Source organism: Glandiceps talaboti, chromosome 8 (genome assembly GCF_964340395.1).
Source record: "Glandiceps talaboti chromosome 8, keGlaTala1.1, whole genome shotgun sequence".
In the NCBI taxonomy this organism is placed as follows: domain Eukaryota; kingdom Metazoa; phylum Hemichordata; class Enteropneusta; family Spengelidae; genus Glandiceps; species Glandiceps talaboti.
The window spans coordinates 21,275,223-21,296,421 of NC_135556.1; the positions used below are offsets into that span (position 1 = coordinate 21,275,223).

The 21,199-nt window shown below is 35.3% G+C and overlaps 1 protein-coding gene across 1 annotated transcript in view; it reads right to left on the bottom strand.

Moving 5' to 3' along the window:
- Window positions 1-20,442, bottom strand: part of LOC144438651 (calcium uptake protein 3, mitochondrial-like) — an 84,774-nt gene extending 64,332 nt beyond the window's left edge. The window contains exon 1 of the mRNA XM_078127793.1: window positions 20,227-20,442. Coding sequence (XP_077983919.1) covers window positions 20,227-20,442 — 216 coding nt within the window. The remainder of the gene's footprint in view (window positions 1-20,226) is intronic.
- Window positions 20,443-21,199: the final 757 nt, after the last annotated feature.

Here is a 21,199-nt window from a genome sequence, read left to right on the forward strand (position 1 = left end):
TATTTCTCTTTCAATAAATCATCGGACAGTGCTATATACTATCAGTACACTGTTTCCTATAAATATAACTATTTTCTATTTCTCACCTATTGTATTTCTTTTGTCAACCAGGCTGTGGCCATACCCGTCTCACTTTAAATAGAAAGTGAAAAGGAGGTAACTGTCAACAGTACGGTCATTGAATTAGACACTTATCTTTTTCCATTTTGACTTTGTGTGATCTATCTACCATGTAAGGAGTAATGCAATCATGAAATATAGCTGACTTAGAGACAATAGAGTTATGACAGTCACAATAACATCATTTTCAAACTTGGTGAGGTTCTACTAAAGTAGAGAGTAGTTTCCAGTTTGACGGTTTCAAGTGATGATGCTACAGTTTGCATTTCACAGGACACTTTAAAATTCATGCATGATTGCCTTCCGACCAACCATGATGTCTACCTTGCTGGACCAACAGCATTGTCAATTCATCAGCTACGTATCCATCTTTTTCACCGCATTTCTGTCCTCAATTAACACAAAGAAAACAAACACAGAATTAAGTGTATATCATACACACCAACAAAGACAGAATGTAGACTACATCAACCACCATACCTTTCATAATGTCGCCTTGCTTTGTTTTGATAACTAATGCAGAAACAACAAAAGAAAGTGGGGCTCTATTTCATGGGGCGGGGCCAAAAGGTCAAGGGTCACCCCAGGTAACTGCTTACATTGCATTGATGGATGATTGAGAAGACCATCTACAACTAGTACAAGTGCACTCTAATAACACTGTAATAAAAGAGTCAATCCACCTGTTACTCTGTACTAGCCAACAAATGATCTGTATGCTGTAAAAATCACAAAGGTAGTAGTGAAGAGTCGTAACTAGTAATAAGTAGGAGAAATCTACCTCAGTACCAACAGCAAGTATGTCGTCTTTTATTGCCAACTTCTAACAATCAAGGAACAAGTAGTGATTTGTAGTGTTTGACGTACATAACAGGAAGAGTATGATCGACTATTCCACCCATTATGCAAGGTAGTACCGGTAGTTACAAAATAAGCAACGTTTCAATATTGGGACACACACCCCTGTAGCAACAGATACTTTAGTACAAGGTAATTGACAATAGAACAGGTTTGGGTTTTAGTACTCTTAGCATATATGTGTTTGAGACACCTTACGTCTGATGAGTGTGACCTTAGTTACAACAAAGATGGAAGGACAATTTCACCAAGAAAAGTGATTACTGGGTTCACTCAGTATTTCTTTCACCCCTTTAGACTGCTGCATTCATCAGCATTGTATCAACTAGGTATACGGTGGTTAAAATAATTCAATGTGTTTGAATGTATGATGATAAAGTCAACTATCTTAAATATGTTTAACAGGTTGGTGAGACCAACTGCAATCCATTTCTGATAGTAACCATGATTTCAATTATCATACCTACATAAATAAATACAAAGAGAACAGTTTGACAAGTGGAAGCCTGTCAAAAATAAACGCTGTCAAAAGAAATCAGAACAGATGAAATAAGTCGTATAAATTGAGACTTTGCTATTATAATTGCACTGTTATTAACTATGAAGATCACTAGCACTGTTGAAGTATTTGCCATCATAAAATTTAATTATGTGTAAAACCATCTGCAAATACCAAGAACATGTAACGTACTATAATACTACACACTGTAAAAAAACTAAATGCTTTTCTTCCACTTCAGTTTTCATTGTCGAAAAAAAACTTTAACTGCTTCCAGTAAATTCTCAAAAAGATACTAAATGTTCATGCCTCATAGGCTTCTGTTTACCTAAAACACTCTTTAATGTTTTAAAGTTTTATTGTCCCCTCTAGGTTTTTAATATCAATGTCACTATGTTAAAAAATATAATATGCAAGCTATAAAATGTCTACTTCACCTTACTCTTCTACTGTATTTTTTTACTTCTACAAGTTCTACTGCACTGTCCGTATCCCTTCATGCGGCATTAATTTTATGGCGACGTGTTTTTCACGTACAAAAGTTTTCAGTAAGAAAAGGGAAGCAGTTATAAGCTGGTTGAATGAGTTTTGGTAGATAAATCACTATAGGAAAATTTATGTAGCTCTCTCTCTCAGAGAATGTGCACAAACAAACATATCACTGCCCTTGCTTTCAAGGATGACAGTAAAAACTGTGGAAGAATGCACCAGTGCACATTAGTAACATTCTGCAATCAACAACAAGTCTTCATCCAACATCGACCCCCCCCCCCCAACCACCACCACCCCATGATACAATGTAAGTACATTGTACTTTTTGAGCTATAAAATATGAATAGCCAATAAACTGATAACAAATTAACAATAGTGATCAAGTTAGCAACAAACAGAACACATGCACTAACATCACCCCAACCCTGACTGACCTTGAAGTTGACCTTGATGAGGTAAAGGACAAATTCATGATTATGAATTTGTGGCAAGAATGCGACACTAGGCATACAGGTACCCGGGTATATAGCTAGTATGTGAAAGATAAAGGATAATACATGTTCCAAGGGCCAGGATATTCACACAGAGCCCCTCCTGATATAGAAACACAAAAACTACTCCCCAAATATATCCATAACTTTACCTTCACCTTCACCGACATTCCTAGTATTAGTATAGTATATACATGTACCTCAAGGAAACCACGTCAATGTTCTATAATCGCGTCAATAAATCAAAAGATATCAACCAATTTTTTTTATACTGTGTAAGACACTTTGACAGCATAAACTTTTTCTCACAACTTCCATTCAACCACTGTGATTGGCTAATCAATGTCTGTGGAGAGTGCCACTACTGACAATTAAATTTTTTTTTCTTGTTCAGCCAAAGAACACACGAGTGACCTAAGGGGCCTTGTCATTATGAGTTGATAGACAAGTACATGTAGTGACAAACTCCTTTGGTCATAGTATTTTCTGGTTGAATGAAGAAAAATATTAAGAAATAATATGATTTTACCCCCTTAATTAAATACCATTTATGAAAACGGGGAAAAATAATGATTTCTTATATTTCGAGCACCACACTCAGACATAAGAACTAATGACACAGACATGAGTTGTTATGACATAGTGACCAATGTATAAAAATCCATATTTTCTGTTCAAAGACAATAACTTGGCTTGCGAATGGCATGATAGTGTGTAATCATACTCTACTACTACGGAGGAATATGAAAATAGGATTTTATTTCTCACATATTTGTCAGTTTCACTGACTACTTTTGTGGCAAGCCAACAAGGTATGCCAAAACCCACCCCTTAAACCGGGATTTAACAAACAAACAAACAAAGCCAAAGAGAAGCTAGTATTACTTGCAATAACAATAATCAAAGTGAAAAATGCACTATATATCATAAGAATACCATTCTGGGTTAACACTTACAGATGTGAAGTATATTGCTGTTGACAGTGCCAAAAATATAACATTGAACACTGACAATTCTGTGCTGAAATAAAATAGGACACATCTTCCTTGACACTGACATTGACACTGATAAATGTGCTTCTTGCAGTTCAACTCTTGGACACTTGTTACCCCCCTGAGTGGGAATCACTAGGGAAGTCAACATGTGTGTTGGCCTTACATGTCTAACTTTTGACCCCATCAATGTGAGATATCTTCTGATATGAAACCTGTAAAGCATTCCCACGTTTTTACCCCTCATTCCATTCACTGCTTACTGTTATCATTGACTTTGATGACCCTAGATTTGAGTGCGGTTATCATACTCAAGCCCACACTCTTAGTCTGGTAGTAATTTGGTTTGAATTTGATAGGTAGCTAGCAATAAAGTAGTTCCATTTTATAAGCATACTAGTAGTACAGTACACCTGTTGTCTTTCACAGTGGCCGTATTTCAATACTATGCACTTTAAATGACACTAACAGCAACAATGACTATCCAGTTTTTGTGACATTGCTAGCTTGATTATGATAGTATGAGATCCTGTTTCATAAAATATCTTCCCTTGGATTGATAAATAATCCATGGGTTTGTAAATGTGTTTATCTCATAACTGCATCTGTTCATCTCATAACTACACAGTCACTACATACATGTACATACATTAAATAGGTGTATGGTTATCATAAGGACAAGGCCATTCTTATATCATTCACATTCACATTTATGATCGAGAATGTGCTTTTGACAACAGACATTACTGTAACTTGTTTGTGACTTCCCATATATTGTGAAAGTATGATTGTATTGGTGGCAAATTAGTAGGAATTACTTGAATACAGTGTCGAGTCTTTGAAATTATACCTTAAATAACAATACATGTATAACTATAAGCATATACTTGAAACGGACAATGAAATTACATGTACAATTGTTAATGGCAAAAATAAAAATACATGTTAATGTAAAGACACTGTATTCAAGTAATTCCTACTAATTTGCCACCAATACAATCATACTTTCATAATATATGTTTCCAATAACATGACTTACAAAAAATAGGGTAGGTAGGTCGTAATTTTATTTCATTTCATGTACTAATTTTTAAAACTCACTTAGTTCAACCCTAAGATAAGATACTCACTGGTCACAATGCTTCTGAGAGAGTTTGATTTTTTTTAAATGATTGATGAGGCAAAGTTATGAAGGTATACAAGAAATAGAAATAAACTGTTTTCATTTTACTTTTTTGCATACAAAAAAATGGGGGGAGGGGGGGAGTTACACTGTGGCTGGCCAGGTTATCAGAAACATGTTACTTTTTTGCTAATGAAGACCAGAGCAAAGTTAATGATGACAGCAAAATATGTCAAGCTAAACAGCAGAAAACTGTGGGTAGTAATATTTCTTATTTTGTCAATGCCCAGGTCTGACGGTTTGATGAGAAGGGGGAAATAACTGTCGCTAACCATGTATACTGCATACTTTCATTTATAGATGGCACATTCTCAGACCATACTTGAACTGTCAAGAGGGCCGCAAAGGACTTCAAGTGGGGAAACATTGCAATTGTACCACTTACAATCACGATGTCCTCCAGGTCAACATGGGTATTACCTGGTAATTTGTTAGTGAACAGATAACAATTTTCTTTGGACATTCTAACAACGAGTCAGCAGCCAGGTTTCAAAATACATGTACACATGTATTGCACTATCCACGGCCAATGATAATCAATTTGTACATTGCAACAATACTTATCAGTGTACTTTAAAACATAAATAATTACTAATTGTCCTCATATTGTCTACTACATTGTAAATGTTACACACGACAGACATAGCAACTAACAAATACACTAATACAATGACATTACAATTGTGCCATCAAACACCATACCTAACAAGAAAACAGGTGATACACCACTGCCATCATGATAAGAAGGTCAGTCTTCTTCTCATTCTGATATCCTAATGACCCCTCTAGTATTCTATATCAACCATGGCTTAGAGCTGAACCTAAATAAATTACCAATTTTAACTTCAAACTATTATTATGACATTTGTCTTCCAAAAAGGAACTCAATTAGATAAATGTTGGTCAGGAATGGAAAATCATATTGCATACCAGGACTGCCACTTGATAAATAACGACTGCAGTCGAGGGAGGTGAAGTGTTTACCAGTTGTAAATTATCAATGCCAACTAAATCACAAACAAAGGGGACAAACTTTAAGAGTCCATCTTACTTAGGAACACATGAGTATATAACAGGAAAATTATCTTGTTTTAACAACAATAAATGTGGTACAGAGAGGTGATAATAGAGGATGAAGAAGTCTGTCTGGTTGCTATGTATCACAGTCAAGTGTTCATTATGGTCTGCAAAGCTTTTCTAAACACTTCATGGTTTGATATTAAGTGAAGACTGCAAGTACAAAAGTCTGAATAGGAATCGGAAGCCAAGCTTTATGTACTCCTTCATGAAGAACGAGAATGTCCAGATCCTCAGCTCAGCCCAGAAATCATCCTGCCCAAACTGGTCAAGTGGGCACCATCTGATATAAAAACATCATGCCTACATGTACATGATATACTGCTACAAAGGTGCACTAAATTATCTTACAAACTGTACAAACATGTTGAACTTCTATGACATGAAGTAATCAATACACTTTTTCTCTGAAGTGTTTCATATCGGATATCCCTTCAACATAAGTGAGATGCTGAACACACCTAAAGGCTAAACTTGCAAGTACTATGAACAATTACATGTAGGATCATTGCTAATGGTATGTGCAACTTGTATTATCACACTGCTCTCTCTCTTCTGTGCTTACAGTTAAAACAGGGAATGCTTGCCAGAAGACTGCACATAACATATATCTGATCATTTGGCTGACCATTATACATGTACAATTCACTACATTGTAACATTGTAAATACCATTGTGCTAATCACAAGTCAAGGTGTAGAGATTTGAACAGAAAATACTAAAAATGTCTACCATGGCTGTTCTAGGCTGACAACTTGCATCTATTTAGTGCTTTTGTTAAGAGTGGTAGTAGTATGCAAAATCTACCCAAATTTCACAATCATTTTCACCCCTTACAATTATGGTACAATGTTATTGAAACAATGCCAGCTTTACCATACTTTTCCCTTTTCATTCCCAGACCTTTAAAAAACACTGTTATTGGTCCTTTGGTGCTCAAAATATGAGAACAAGTTCAGAACAGCCCTTCTTTTCCCCATACTAAGTAATACTGTATTATTCTCTGACACTTTTCTCCATTCAACCAGGAAATATGCATGATAAAAGAATTTTGTTACAACTCATCTTCAACTTGTAGTGACAAGGCCCCTTATGCCACTCATATTTTCTTCACCTGAACAAACAAAATAGGGGAATCATATCTGAATACACATACCAGCTTGTACAGGTATGGTTATCAATAAAAGTGAGGATACCATAATCAGCTAAAACATGGCGGAATCTTTTTAAAAACAACATCAGATGTGAAGTGTACATGAGTTTATGGTTTTATAATACAATATATTATAACTGTAAATGTCCACTTGATATTTAGTGAATAAGAGGAGGCTTTTAATAAACACAATATGTACTTGACAGAATACCTATAGAGCATAGAAACAAGGAATTGTGGTTGTTATGACTGGCATGCATGGCTAGAGCATTAAGATAAGAAACAATTTGGATGACTGTGTTACGAAGTCTATTCCCAACGTACTCTGATAAAGGTGGCATATAGTGGGCAATTTATTGTATTTCACTCACATCGATGCCTTTTGTTGTGCTAGACAACTGTTGTTGTGTTTGTTGCTCCATTATGTTGTCAAAATTCAAAACATCTTTAAAACACATGTTCCATATTAATGTAAAGGAAAAACATGTTTGTTTCATTTCATCATTTCCCCATTTCAATAGGGGTTCCATGTTTCACTGAGTTCAATAAGGGAGGGGGGGGGGGTTATATGTACTGTAATGGCAGTCAGCTTCAGTCCTATAGACCTGTAGTAGTAACAATTAACATATATATATGCCATAATTACAGGTGTACCGGTACAATGTAATGACAAGTGGAACAATCATCAATTTCATATTTCTTAGCTTTTGTCCAAACAATAATATACTTTATACATTATATTCTGTATAACCCATTTAAGTCACTTCTGTTTGTGTTTGTGTTTGTGTTTGAGTGTCAATGTTACAGCAACTATTACAAGTTACAAATACATTAAAACTTTGTACAGCACCAAAATACTTGGATGATTCCTAGCTTTCAACCTGAGCTTTCTTCTTCAAGGATGTGAAGTCACGCGTTGTTTGGCTTGCACATGTACGACTTCAGAAAATATTGTCCCAGACAGATGGTGAAGTGTATTGGCTCATGTCTCTGTTCAGTCTTCATCATAGAATTACAAGTTATTTTCTAGGGGGGGGGGGGGGGGGGGGGGAGGACTTTCATGGTAACTTGCATATAAATGTATATACTCAACAGATGAATTCTGATACCCCCTTAAAGGGTTATTTTTCAATCTCAGGTCATCACATTAGTGTTATCTTCATAAGGATTACATGAGATCATTCTTTTGTTGTCAACAAATTTGTCTAAAACACTGTCAAACAACTATTTTTCACACCTAGATTTTAATCCTAATCTGAAGTGGGCCTTTAAGTTTAACACCTAACATTACAGGCATTTTAATCCTGTTTCTAATTTTCATTTCAAAACTTTCATGGTAACTTACATATAAATGTATATACTCAACAGATGAATTCTGACACCCCCTAAAAGGGTTATGTTTCAATCCCAGGTCATCACATTCGTGTTAGGATTACATGAGATCATTCTTTTGTTGTGAACAAATTTGTCTAAAACACTGTCAAACATGTATTTTTCACACCTAGATCTTAATCCTAATCTGAAGTGGGCCTTTAACACCTAACATTATAGGCATTCCAATCCTGTTTTTTGTTTCTCTATTAGCTATTTTATGAAGATATAATGTCAAACTTATAGTTGTAATAAAGTGCATGAGTCCAAACCTTTTGTAAATGTAAGTGAAAAATTCTAACAAAGAAAAGAACACATATACCCCTTCTCGCTAACTTGATTTGACTTCAATTTTTAATGTTATAAATTGTATTAATGAATGATTACAAAATCTCACATGCTATCTGAACTCAAATATTTTCAACGGTACTACCAAAACCTTGGGAAAGGACTGTTGTTTTGAAATGAAAATTAGAAAGTGTGAGTATTTAGTTACTCCATTACTTCCTAACTTTCAGCTCATGTCCAATATGCACTAATCTGCAATACTACTTTATAAACTTAAGTTATAGCAGCACTGATACTTTATAGGAGTTTGAGGTGTGTCCTGATTTTCACAAATACAAATGAATTACCCATAATGTGATAGATGATATACATGCATTATAATTGCGTATTTGTATCTATTCTTTAGTCTATGTGTAAAGTTACACCTAGTAGTAAAACACATGTGCGTCCCATTATCAATTTGAAAAATGTACAGGCCATGGACAAGACTAGTTCTGCTGAACTACATATTTCCATGGTACACATCAGATTACAATTGTCTATTTCTTTTGTATTCATTTTGTATATTTGTATCATATGTTTCTTTGAAAGTGTAGCTTATTTTTGTTATCTGGTGAAATAAATTTCATTCATTCATTCATTCATTCATTCATCCATTCATTCATTCATTCATTCATTTATTCACCTGTGGCTGACAAGATTCCTGATAAACTTAATACACTAGTAGTAGTATACATAGAATTTCACAAGAGTGTTCAGATTTTCTGTTTAATACAATCACACAGAAACCAACAACAAACTGCATATGGTGTGCCACATTAGCTGCATTTAGTCTAATTGAAATAAACCATCTTAATGTATTGCAACTCCATGTAGATAATCGGGTGCCAATGATTTCTTAGTATCAAACACCCAATGAAAGGCGGGTAAAATGTCCTTTGCAGTGTTCATTTGATGTCTGCATGTGTTGTTAGTTCATTTCACTTAGACAAAATGTAGCAAGAAACTGTACTCATTCAATATCGCTATATCTTAAAAGTGTAGCATGTCCGGTTTCTGCGTGGTTGCTTCAAACAGAGAAGCTGAACGGTATTGTATAAATCGCTGTACATACATAAATGTATACGCCTTCCACAATAGATGTGATCATACTGCTGTACATGTACAGTATTACCCTTGGCACAGACTTATATCAGCATAACAACCTTTTTTAGTTTCTTCATCTCCCTGGGGAACATACATATATGATCCATTACAGCCTCTTTAAGTGCATTTGATAAAACTCTCACATAGCAACCTATGTCCTATAGGTCCCCAATTATATAGCTGGGTTGACTTCAACTTGAACTTGGAAGTATGTTTCAAGGTTCTGCATGCATTGCAGCAAGGTCTCATTCCAATATCATGGTTTACTTATTATTTCACTGTGCTAGGCAAGCTCACCCCGCCACATCCCACCCCCACCCTAATCAGCACTATATAGTACATGTCTGACCTCCGACCCCCACCCTCATCAGCACTATGTCTGTCTGTATACCAGTATTTGTATGCCTGTTCTGTTTTGTAGAATTAGACATAAAAATCAAAGTATGATCCCCCATAGACAAAGTGTAAACATGGATAAATCTGTAATCTGAGGTATATGAATGTATTAATACTGTAATCTATGCTATATGAATCAAGGAATTGTTAGAGTCAACAAGAATAGAACATGCCGACAGGTTCTAATTCTGATCCTATGGATACAATCAGATCCCTAGCTATAATCTATTCACATCTGTGTAAAACACCGAAACAGTCTCTCCTGTGTTTCATTACCAACCTTGATTACAAAAACACATACAAACAAATTGTCTTGATTTCTAAAGGCTCATTTAACATTACTTGACCTCATTACACAATAGGGGGACACCTGACACAAAGAAACTGTTTCTGTTCAGTCAGAACAGGGCGGCTTTCAGAAGATCAAAGGATACAATACAAGCACTTGTTAAATACCAATAATCTATTTTGATCACCATTGAAGCCATTGTGGCATGATGTAGGATCACTGGTATAGATTAAGATTTACTAGGACCTTGCTCAACAAGTGTTTTCATTGTTGTTATCTTGTGCTGTTATTTTTGTATTTTGAGACAAAGACATAAGTACAGTACTCAATCATCTTATTCAAGTTATTGTTCTCCTCGATTACGCTTTCAAGTGTTGTTTCAACTTTCAATGCTTGCTGTAGGTTGAACAATGTGTGCAATCATATTCTCTATGATTGTACACATTTTTCTTTGCAATAGTCTTTCAACAATGATTTGGTTTTCGGCTTGACTGAATCTTGATAAACAAATAGTGGTCAAAACTTGACAAGTGGACCACACATTGTTAAACAAAATTCAAAATAATGTAATCGCCCATGTATAGACATACACTGTAATTTTTTTTGTCCAAATCTATGTTGCATTCAATTTGTTGTTGTTTCACATGAATAATTAATTACTTATATTATTCTATGTAAGCTACAGTGTTTTCAATCAAAGTATGAACGATGAAGTACTGCAATATATTGATACATTACTGAATTTGCCCTGATGCATTGATGTAGATTTAACTATAATAATCACAACATTGCCTACTCAGTGGCAAAGTTGAATAACAATTTACTTTAAAAGTTTGATACGGGTGCACAATATTCATTGTTGCAAATAATACCTTATCTATTGGTAGATATCACCACGGCTAGATGTACTGAGTGATACCATAAGATGTCACCTTGGTAACTGTGAGAGGTGCCAAATTTGAAATTTGTTATGATTACAATTATCAGTAATGACACTCACAATTGCAGCATATCTTTGATCTGATCTAACTAAATTCTGCACAAAGACACACACCTACTTTGGTTTATTGTATCAATATGTTGCAGTAGTGTATCGTTCATACTTTGATTAGAAGCACTGTGGTGGCTTTTTTCTGGGTTTCCCGCATCAAATTAACATTAATACTTGTACGCTACAGAAAATTGCATAATATTACAATTCTTCCATACTACACCTAGCCAATAAAAATCAGTTGGGGATCCTCACTACCAGGATCAAAACCCTATTTTAGTCTATTATGTTGCATTCTTTCCTAATACCTCATGTTCCATGTCAACTGATGATTAAAATTTAAAAATATACCCATCCAATTGCACTGGACATACAAAATTCAAATTTCAAAATGGACCAATCATTTAACAGCCTCAGTTGTTCAAAGTCACTCTTAATTAGCACTATTTAATGTTATAGCTGCTATGTGACTTGAAACACCACTCATATGATTCCACTCTGTAGTGGCTATCACATTGGAGGTGACTATGTTTTCAACACTTGATGTAATTCCAATTTGCAATTATTTATATCTAGATAAATCTGCAAAGTCATTAGTATGGATAGTGTGTGTGTGTGTGTGTGTGTGTGTGCATGCATGTGTGTGTGTGTGTGTGTGTGTGTGTGTGTGTGTGTGTGTGTGTGTGTGTGTGTGTCGGTCTGTGTCTGTCTGTCTGCCTGTCTGTCTGTCTGTCAGTCAGTCTGTCTCTCTGTCTGTCAGTCAGTCAGTCAGTCAGTCAGTCAGTCAGTCAGTCAGTCAGTCTGTCCGTCTGTGTCTGTCTTTCTGTACATGCATGGATCTCTGTATGCACTTGCACATGTTGGTGTGCGTACACTTTATGCATGTAAATTGATTCTTTAATACATCATTTGTTTACATGCATTTCCAATAACTGATTATGTCCTATAAATAATAATAATAATTTCACATAGTTGTAAATACTTGTCCATACATGCTGTTTCATTTAAACAAATCAACATAACAAGATAAGAGCCTGAAAGCTCCTGTTATTAGACAATATTTAATTCATGGCCACAGTGATATGAAAATACAACTTATTATGTACATTTGTACTTAAAACTTAAAACTAGCCTTATATAAATTTGACTCCATTCATGTTTCTTGTTTATTATGTAATATCAGTAAGGGATAATGATACAAGTACTTGTGATCATATCCATGTACTATAATTTGGATGTAAGTTGTTAATACTCCATGTACGGTCTAAAGTAACAGTAGACATAACGACTTAGCAGCTACCAAGTGACTGACTTTGACAAGACAGTCAGTCAAACTAATAACAATGGCAACACAGCGATAGAACCCTGCAAATGTACATTTACAGGACTACAACTTAGTACAAGTGTCACACCACACAGAATTCTTACTCGCTAACTACAATGGATAAACATGAAATTTCAGTCATCATTCATACTTGAACCATAGTTCCATGCTTGAACACACACAGCAAGGCCCACTCACTCGTTCGTTTGAAACTGGCCTTGAATCAAAAGCTGTTCATTGGACGCTATCTTTTTTTTTTCTTGGCTAATAGTAGATTATACATGTATAAGGACAGCACAGATTCCAGGCTCTGTCATTGAGACACTCTAGAGACCATATTGTTGATGGCCGTCATGACCTACATGCGTATCAAATCAGTGTGACTACCTGTGTCATTGACACCTGTTGTATGGAACATGTACCTACATGTCAGGGTGAGCTTAGACAAGTACTGTGATAAGCTGATTGAGTAATGTATGCATTCCAAAATATTGACATATTATGATCCCAGTAATTCTAGACTTGGCATTAATTTCATTGACAGCAGACCTCACTCAGACAATGACCTGCAAGTTACACATCTGACCTTGCCCAATTCTTAAGTACCTGCGACAAACTTGACAGGTTAGTCAAATATTTTGATCTCAAATCTTTCTTTCAATTTTTTTTCAGAAAGGGGATTTTCAGTCTACTGAACTTCATTGTTGCACACTTCATTTAGTGAACAGCTCATGATGTAGTTATTAGGGTGGAGATACAGAAATTGCAGCAATATGAATTACTTCCACTCTGCATCTGGTGAATGTAATTTAGTGTGCTAAGTACCTAATTACAGCCTTAATTAGTGAACCAATGGGGAATTATTTGATTAAGTTAATTCATTAGTCAATTGTTATACTAGAAAATCAAAATTAAACAAACAAGGTAAACTTCAGAATAAGATATCAGTGTGATAAGTCAGCTCTAGGCAACTAAACTCAGTCCAAAGGTCAATGTACAGCTAACTTGTAATACAACCAACCTAACAATCTGAAGGCCCTACTTCACTAATACCAAATGGATTCTATTTCTGGACACCTCACACTGAGGACAGAAAGGCAAATCTTACACATTAGCAAGCATGTGAAACTATATCCACTGAAACTTGATAATTGTTTCGAACTGACTGTAACATGTTACTATTGCTAGAGGTATGCAGCTTACAGATTTCAATATGAAACCATAAACAGACTCAGTAAATGTGTTGTCGGTCGAAATTGAAAAAATATGCCCTGTAATAGTTATACCTGGGTTTTTTTTTTCTATTATTAAAGTGAAATACAGTACTATAATATATGTCTACAATGGCATGTTAAAATGCTATGAAAAATTATGAGCACTTCCTGGTCAATGTTCATACATTTGGGTTTAAACAGCACCAATAAATTCATGTTGAAAGTGTCTCTCTGTTACTGTGTCTCTGATTATAACAATTAGTGGTGATTTTGCTAAGGTCTAAGAAGCTAATCAATACAGCAGATAATCTGGTAAAACTTCCGTCTGCTAAACAGAAACAAATATCAGTACACATCTTAGGAGAAGATTTCTTGCTGCCACTAAAGACCATGATCTATGTTATCATGCCCTAACCATGACAATGAAACCTTGAAAAGAATGCTGAGATGAACTGCGGGAATATTTTCTTTTCACTTGGAATGTGTTTTTTTTTTGCTGGTGACTCTTTTTGTAAAAACACCAACAGCAGGTTTCTTCGGTATTTAGACACAATAATCTCTCCAGTAGTTCTAACAATATTTTAAAACTTAGATGCTGTCATTATAATAAATCACACACCACTGTACTTTTTTCATACAATTTCTTAATAAAGCACAAACCCTTACATGCAAGTAGGAGCTATGGTCGACGCTATACTATCTTCGACACTATGTGAAATTAGTACATAATCATACTGTAGTATGGAATCTACCCTTTGATAAGTTGCAACATGATGAAATTCATTGAAGGCTAGACTCTAAGCCATCTGCACTGACTTGTTTTAACACACTTGTCCTACAAGTCTAAATAGCACATTACACAGATTTACCACATACGGGGGTCAAGGGTCACATATTACAAATATATGAAAGAGCAGTATGTGACTGCTCCTGACTACTGTATCTCTCTTATGGGACAAGTACCTTGCCTTTCCTACACTCAACAGAAAAGCCTTGACCTGCACCAGCCATACATTAAAGAAGAATACAGCTATTTGAATTGATTCAAGTAACATGTCATGGTCCAAATTGAGACATATTTTTTTTTCAAAATAAATTCTTACATAAAACCCATATTGATGTCTATTTCTGCCTTGACATGATTATAATCAAATTTCCCAATAGCGTTGATAGGTTTACACATTTGCATGTATCACTACAATCCTCATACCAATGAAAATTTACGGGTGCACCCAATAGTTATGGCTATTTAGTTTGCCTAAATGCAATGCTACACTACAGATCTTCTGTATACAACAAGTGACAATTTAAATGTCTTTATAAGTCAAGTAACACATTTATTAAATAATTCTTCCACTGAAACACAAAAGTAACCCAGACAAATGTTCACATCTGGAATTTTGTTCTTTTTAAAAAATCCAACCAGAAACGACAACTTGCATGACCAAATCCAAAACTGATAACAAGTGATCAGTGGCACTACTGACTGTTAGAGTTAAACTGGTTCATGAGTGTTCATATTTTCAAATTAGTTCCTTCAAAATATGTTTGCTATTGTGTGAAACTAGACAGAATTTCAAGCCATTTTCATACGCAATTATTACTTATCAAGTCTTAACTCAGACATATTAGACGATGATGTGTGAATGATTATTAATGTATTAGTAATTTCTACTGTGTTGAATGTGTTAATGAAATGTGTTACTGTTAATGTCTTGCCATTCACAGCTCTGAGCTGCTCCTTCATTCAACAGTTTTAAAACCAGTTTGAAAATTTACCTTGTAATGTCTTTTTATCATTAGGAACTTTGTATATTTTACGTTTGTGTATGTGTACCTTTGTACCAGTGTTTTTTTTTGATATCTGGACATTTTAACAGTTTCGAATTGTGTATTCTTTGTCTTTTTTATTCTTGTCTGTTGTACAGTGCTTAGTGATTATTTTAATGTAATGCTCTTTACGAGAAATAAACATGTTAAAGTGTCAAGTACAATTATGATCACTAATCAACTAGATGCTACATGTGATATCAAATCATCTCTTCACTCCAGAGAGAGATCAAGAGATATTGAGATTCAATGCCACAGATAACATCTAGACTACAACATACTACTTACTAGTCACTACAGACATTGGCAGATGTACTAACAACCACTGATAATGCGATATAGTACGGTGGAAGCTCATCTGTGCAAAAGTTCAGTCTAAGTTAATGTAATGGATTTAACTTGTATTGCTAATGGTAAATGTTGGTGCAATATAAATATAATATGAAGTTAAATCCAGTGATATACTTCATTCTCAAGTATATGTGACAAGTACAATTAAGGTAATGCACTTCATTAACACATTCAACACAATACAAACTAACTGTGAAAATTATCATAAATACACTTCATTATCAAGTTTATCACAATAGCCATTAAGTATTGTATGAACTATATTATCAAGTTCATTACCAAGTTAGTATACAACTTCATGTCTTTCTTATCTATGTAAATGATCTATAAGCCATTGGAATCCTAAGTACATGTACATACACTGCAAACTTGACAATGTTATTTTTCACACTGTTATCAAAATCATGTATTACCCATCCTAACAGTCAAATGTTGAGCACCAGCATTTTCAACTAGGATGATTTTGGATGACAATTTCCATGATTGAATACACAATGTATTGACAAAATTTATGAGATGAAGTTTTGTTGTGACTATCAACTTTTCATTCTCTATTTTGCTTAAGATCGATATCACGATATACTTTTACACTTTACTGATATATCTACTGCACTGTAGTATCAAACTGGTTGAAATACTTGAATCATGACATCCAGAAAAAATACACAACAAGCCTCACAATGACTCAGGAGAGATGAGGAAAATCAACACTTTAGGCTCTCATTTCATGGGCCAAATACAAAGATGGTGTTCATCACACTTTGACAAGGTTTGTTTTTATCCCTGCACATCAGGTATTAGAGACCACACACACAAAGGACCTCCAGTGCAATGTTTTTAAATCAAAATAGTGGAAAATTCTGTTATTGAATGGTGTCACAATGATATCTTCTGGCCACTTTGTGAGTCAAAGCTGATAGGCAAGACAGAAACCTAAACCCAGAAAATCTCCAAAGTGAATCAACTATGAAAACTTGCTCCTAATTAGAAAAAGGAGTCTTTCAGGTTTGCAAAGCAATGGTGTGCATCCAAGTTACCTGCTTTTGAAATGTCAGAAACTAGAAACATACAGCAACGCGAAACCACACCCATTTGACAAGACTACAGTAGTTGAACGCACCAAGACTTAAGGAAGGAATGTCATCAAAATAGTTGTATATGACTGCCTTTCTTTGAAGGAAACAATAAATCTTTGGTTCATTGTACATTTGGCAAGTGTCACTGCTTGCGGGGTTAGTTTGGCCATACCATGCATACAAAACTGCTACTACAACGCAATCCACATTGCCAACAGGTATGATACGCATTTCAAACACACTCTAGTTCTGTGAAGGCTTATGTCAAAAGACAGCTTCTAGTTGTTTGCCCTTTCATCTTTTGTGGACAGGTCGCTAACAAACCATTGATAGGTGAAATCCCAGTAATGTCTTGGCAAGTTACATAGCGATAATCTTTGTGTGTCATGTTGTGTGGTGCAATCCTAACCACTGGCAATGTCTGAAATATATTGAAATCTGGATTGATGACATTTCAATATCTAGCTTAGCCCTAACGAAAAAAATTGTGTGGTTCCGATTACACTCAAATTTAGAATAGGTGGGGTAGGTAGATTTTTACTTTATTGTTTTTACATATTTTATTCGCATGTGAGTGTCTAGTTCAGGTAGTTGTGTTTTCCGTTCTTTTCCATCTGTGTTATTGGTTTCTTCTCATCAGAGATGTACAGCCATTACAGATTGAAAGAACAGTAATATTGTCATTTTAAGTGGATGTCAGTGTCTGCATCCACTATTTTTTGCCAGACTTCGCAATTTTTATGATTTTCTCAAATACTGTTAATAAAAGTTTATAATTGGCATGAAAAACTAGGTAGGGTAGGGTAACCGGAACCAAAAACAATTTTTTTTATGAGACCTTAGCTGCCATCAAGGCATTACAGCATTTTGGAAGGTCTGGGTGACACAATAAAGTTGTCAAATTTCATCTGAATACCAATACACATGTTTATATATATATATATATATAATTTGGCCTTATTTAGATATTATACATATGTAATTCCTCATTCAATTCCTACATCACCTCATGCAAGTCCCACATCACAAAGTAAGTGGAAAGAGTTCAATTTAGAAATATTTGTGCACCAGCAACTTTCCATCTTTCGATATCTAAATGTATCTATTTCTTATAGTTATTTGCTTTTACTCACAATGCTTGGCATTTTAACACTTCTATATACTAACTGAATTTAATGATATGGTATCATACTGTATAAACCTGGAATTTTTTTGTTAAAAACTTAATTTCACTGGAAAACAAAGATGTGAAAAAAAGTAAAGACTAAACTGCCTTCTTGTACATTAATGCAATGTACCTACCAGTTTGGTAATTAGTAAATATTAGTCATTGAGAACTAGCTGAAGACTCTGAAATTGCAAAAATTTCTAGTAACGAAAATATTTTGGTTTACAGTATATCTCCATGGAAGGATATGGCAAGATAATGCAAAATATGATGTTGATATTCACAATCCAGAAGAATTCATATGAAATAGTAGAATTCATTTCATTTCAAACTATTAGTAGCTAGTCTTGTTTTCTAAAAGAGATGGTGTTTATTTTGAAATCTACTGAATAAATATTTTATGTAGACTTTCCTTTTATTCACAATGGATAATCACAGCTAAATGTTGGATGACTTGCCCTTATGACAAAATGAACAAAATATTTTGGGCTTGAATTAAACCTTTGATAAGAAGTGAGATTCCTTGTCTGTAATTGCACATAACAAATGGTTAATCTTCCATAGTATGACCGACCTACACCTTCTCAGCTAAGACAAGAATGCATAACAGTGTACTTTAGTTTTATTATTTCCCTCATAATAGTCAACAGTCACCACGGCAACAAAACACTAATGCCTTGAAGTAACCCTTAGCTCAAACGCGTGCTACGAACGTGGCGATACTATTTTAAGCACTGGCCACATGCCCAGTCAAGAATTATTACCACCTGGTCATACGTCCTGAGCATACCTTTCTGTTGAATGCATACAACAAATTATTTTCAGTCTCCTTTTTTACAATCTCTTCCTCAACAAAAGAAAGTATTCTTTACAGAAGTCCATTGTATTCAAAACTTACTGATCTGGATACTTGGGTCAAAGGTTACTGTCCTGGCATATAGGTCATGAGATTATGCACCTACTTGTTGAACACCACATGCTGGTGCATGCTCCACCTTATCATAACATTGCACAAACAAGCAATGTAGTTTTCAACATTGTAAAAATCCTTGTTGGAAAGAGACAAACCATTTGCCAAATCAAACTTCTACCACACTCTGAACACTATGTTGCAAGGCATTACAATTTACATTAATTAACACAACTGCTGTCAAATTTCTTGGTTGCCTTACAAGTTGAAGGACTATTTTTTGGATAAATTATCCTCATTTTGATAACTCGTACAGTATTGAAAGAAAACAAATTATGTATATATACAACAACACTTCTAACCAAAACAACTTACTAATTTAAGTCTTAGGAATTTCACGATTTGATAAATTTGGGTAAAACAAAACATGTGACTTATCAACACAAACCCTGTTACCCCAACCTAATGTTTGGATTCAGTACCTAGTAATCATAACGTCATCTTGTCCGGCTTGTTGTCCACGAGATGCATATTCGCGGTCAATCACTTCTTTGGATATGTTATAAGAATTAGGAAGGTAGCTATCGATTGAAATCGCAATGAGTGTTTCACGTCAAGACAGAACTCCTCCCACCACAACAAACCCAAAACCTCCCGAAGAGCATTCTTGAAACACCAAACGCGTCGGTCTCTTTTGGTATTAAATGAACTAGTCATTGGTTCTGGTAGTTACTTTGTATATACCAAGCATTTTTGCACTGGCTACATTTATATGTACATTACATTGACAAACAAATCTATCAATATCATACTTCGACCATTGTGGGGCCTTGTCACTTCGCACGTGCCCACTTGGACATTTGCTCTGTCTAAAACATGTTCGAGCGCGTGGCTTAAATTTCACCATATTAAATACCATGCTAGGGGGAACAGCAGTGACATTCTTGACATACAACTGGTGGGTAATACATAGAAAAGTTTGTTTATATTCACAATCTTTGCACTACCTTTTCTTTTGCCATGACTGCCGGTAGCCGTGGAGGATTTCGCCACACATCTCGACAAATGTACCAAACTAACGTCCCTGTCGTGGCACATGCTGTTCCGATACCAAACGCTGAAAAGCGCAGTACCCTTCTCTTGACGGGTGTTGTCGCAAATTTTCGGAAATGCAATTCTGACGACCGAATGATATTCACTAATTTTCTTCCAGCTGTCGCCATCTTGGATATTTGCAGAGTCAATTTTGCGCATGTTCAGTAGGGAACCCCGCCCTCTCGAGCTTTAACCTATTGTCATCTTTGTTTATCTTTCCGACTGTGCTAGTTACTACTTTGCAGGACACTACAAGTACAGCCCTGTTCAAGTGGAGTGTGTTGTTGCTATATAAACATAAATAAGGTGCTAATTTCTTCACCAATATGTGAACATAAGTTAATATCTTGATTTTAAGAGAAAAGTGACGTAACCACAGCGCCCAATGACAGCGCGTGAGCTTTTTACTCATTAACACACTGCATTATAACGCACTACAATACATAACAATAGACGGGATTCCCCTTGTTAAGATAGCACATTGGTGGCGTGGCTAGACTTTTATAACAAAAAAATCCTTACTTCGTTGGGATTAATATAGTTGGCGGGGGTGTTTCCCGTCAGTTTACCCCTTCTAACCACCCATTTATCATAGTACATGTACTTGGCGACTTAGGAGGTAACTCGCATTAGAGATCACGAACTCGTCGAGTGAACAGTGCGCGTTGCAGTGTCCAAAGAAATTATAGTCTACGTCTACAAGAAGATCATTAATGACACGGTTTGTACTTTCCACGTGTATTCCCTATCAGGATAGGGAATATATTTTATGGCACTATTACACGTAGGTCCTATCTGAAGTTTTTTTTTTCGTTTGTATTGGGCTTCTTACACTACGTCATGAGGGGTGAGGGTCGCATAGAATTTAAGGGAAAATGTCTTTTG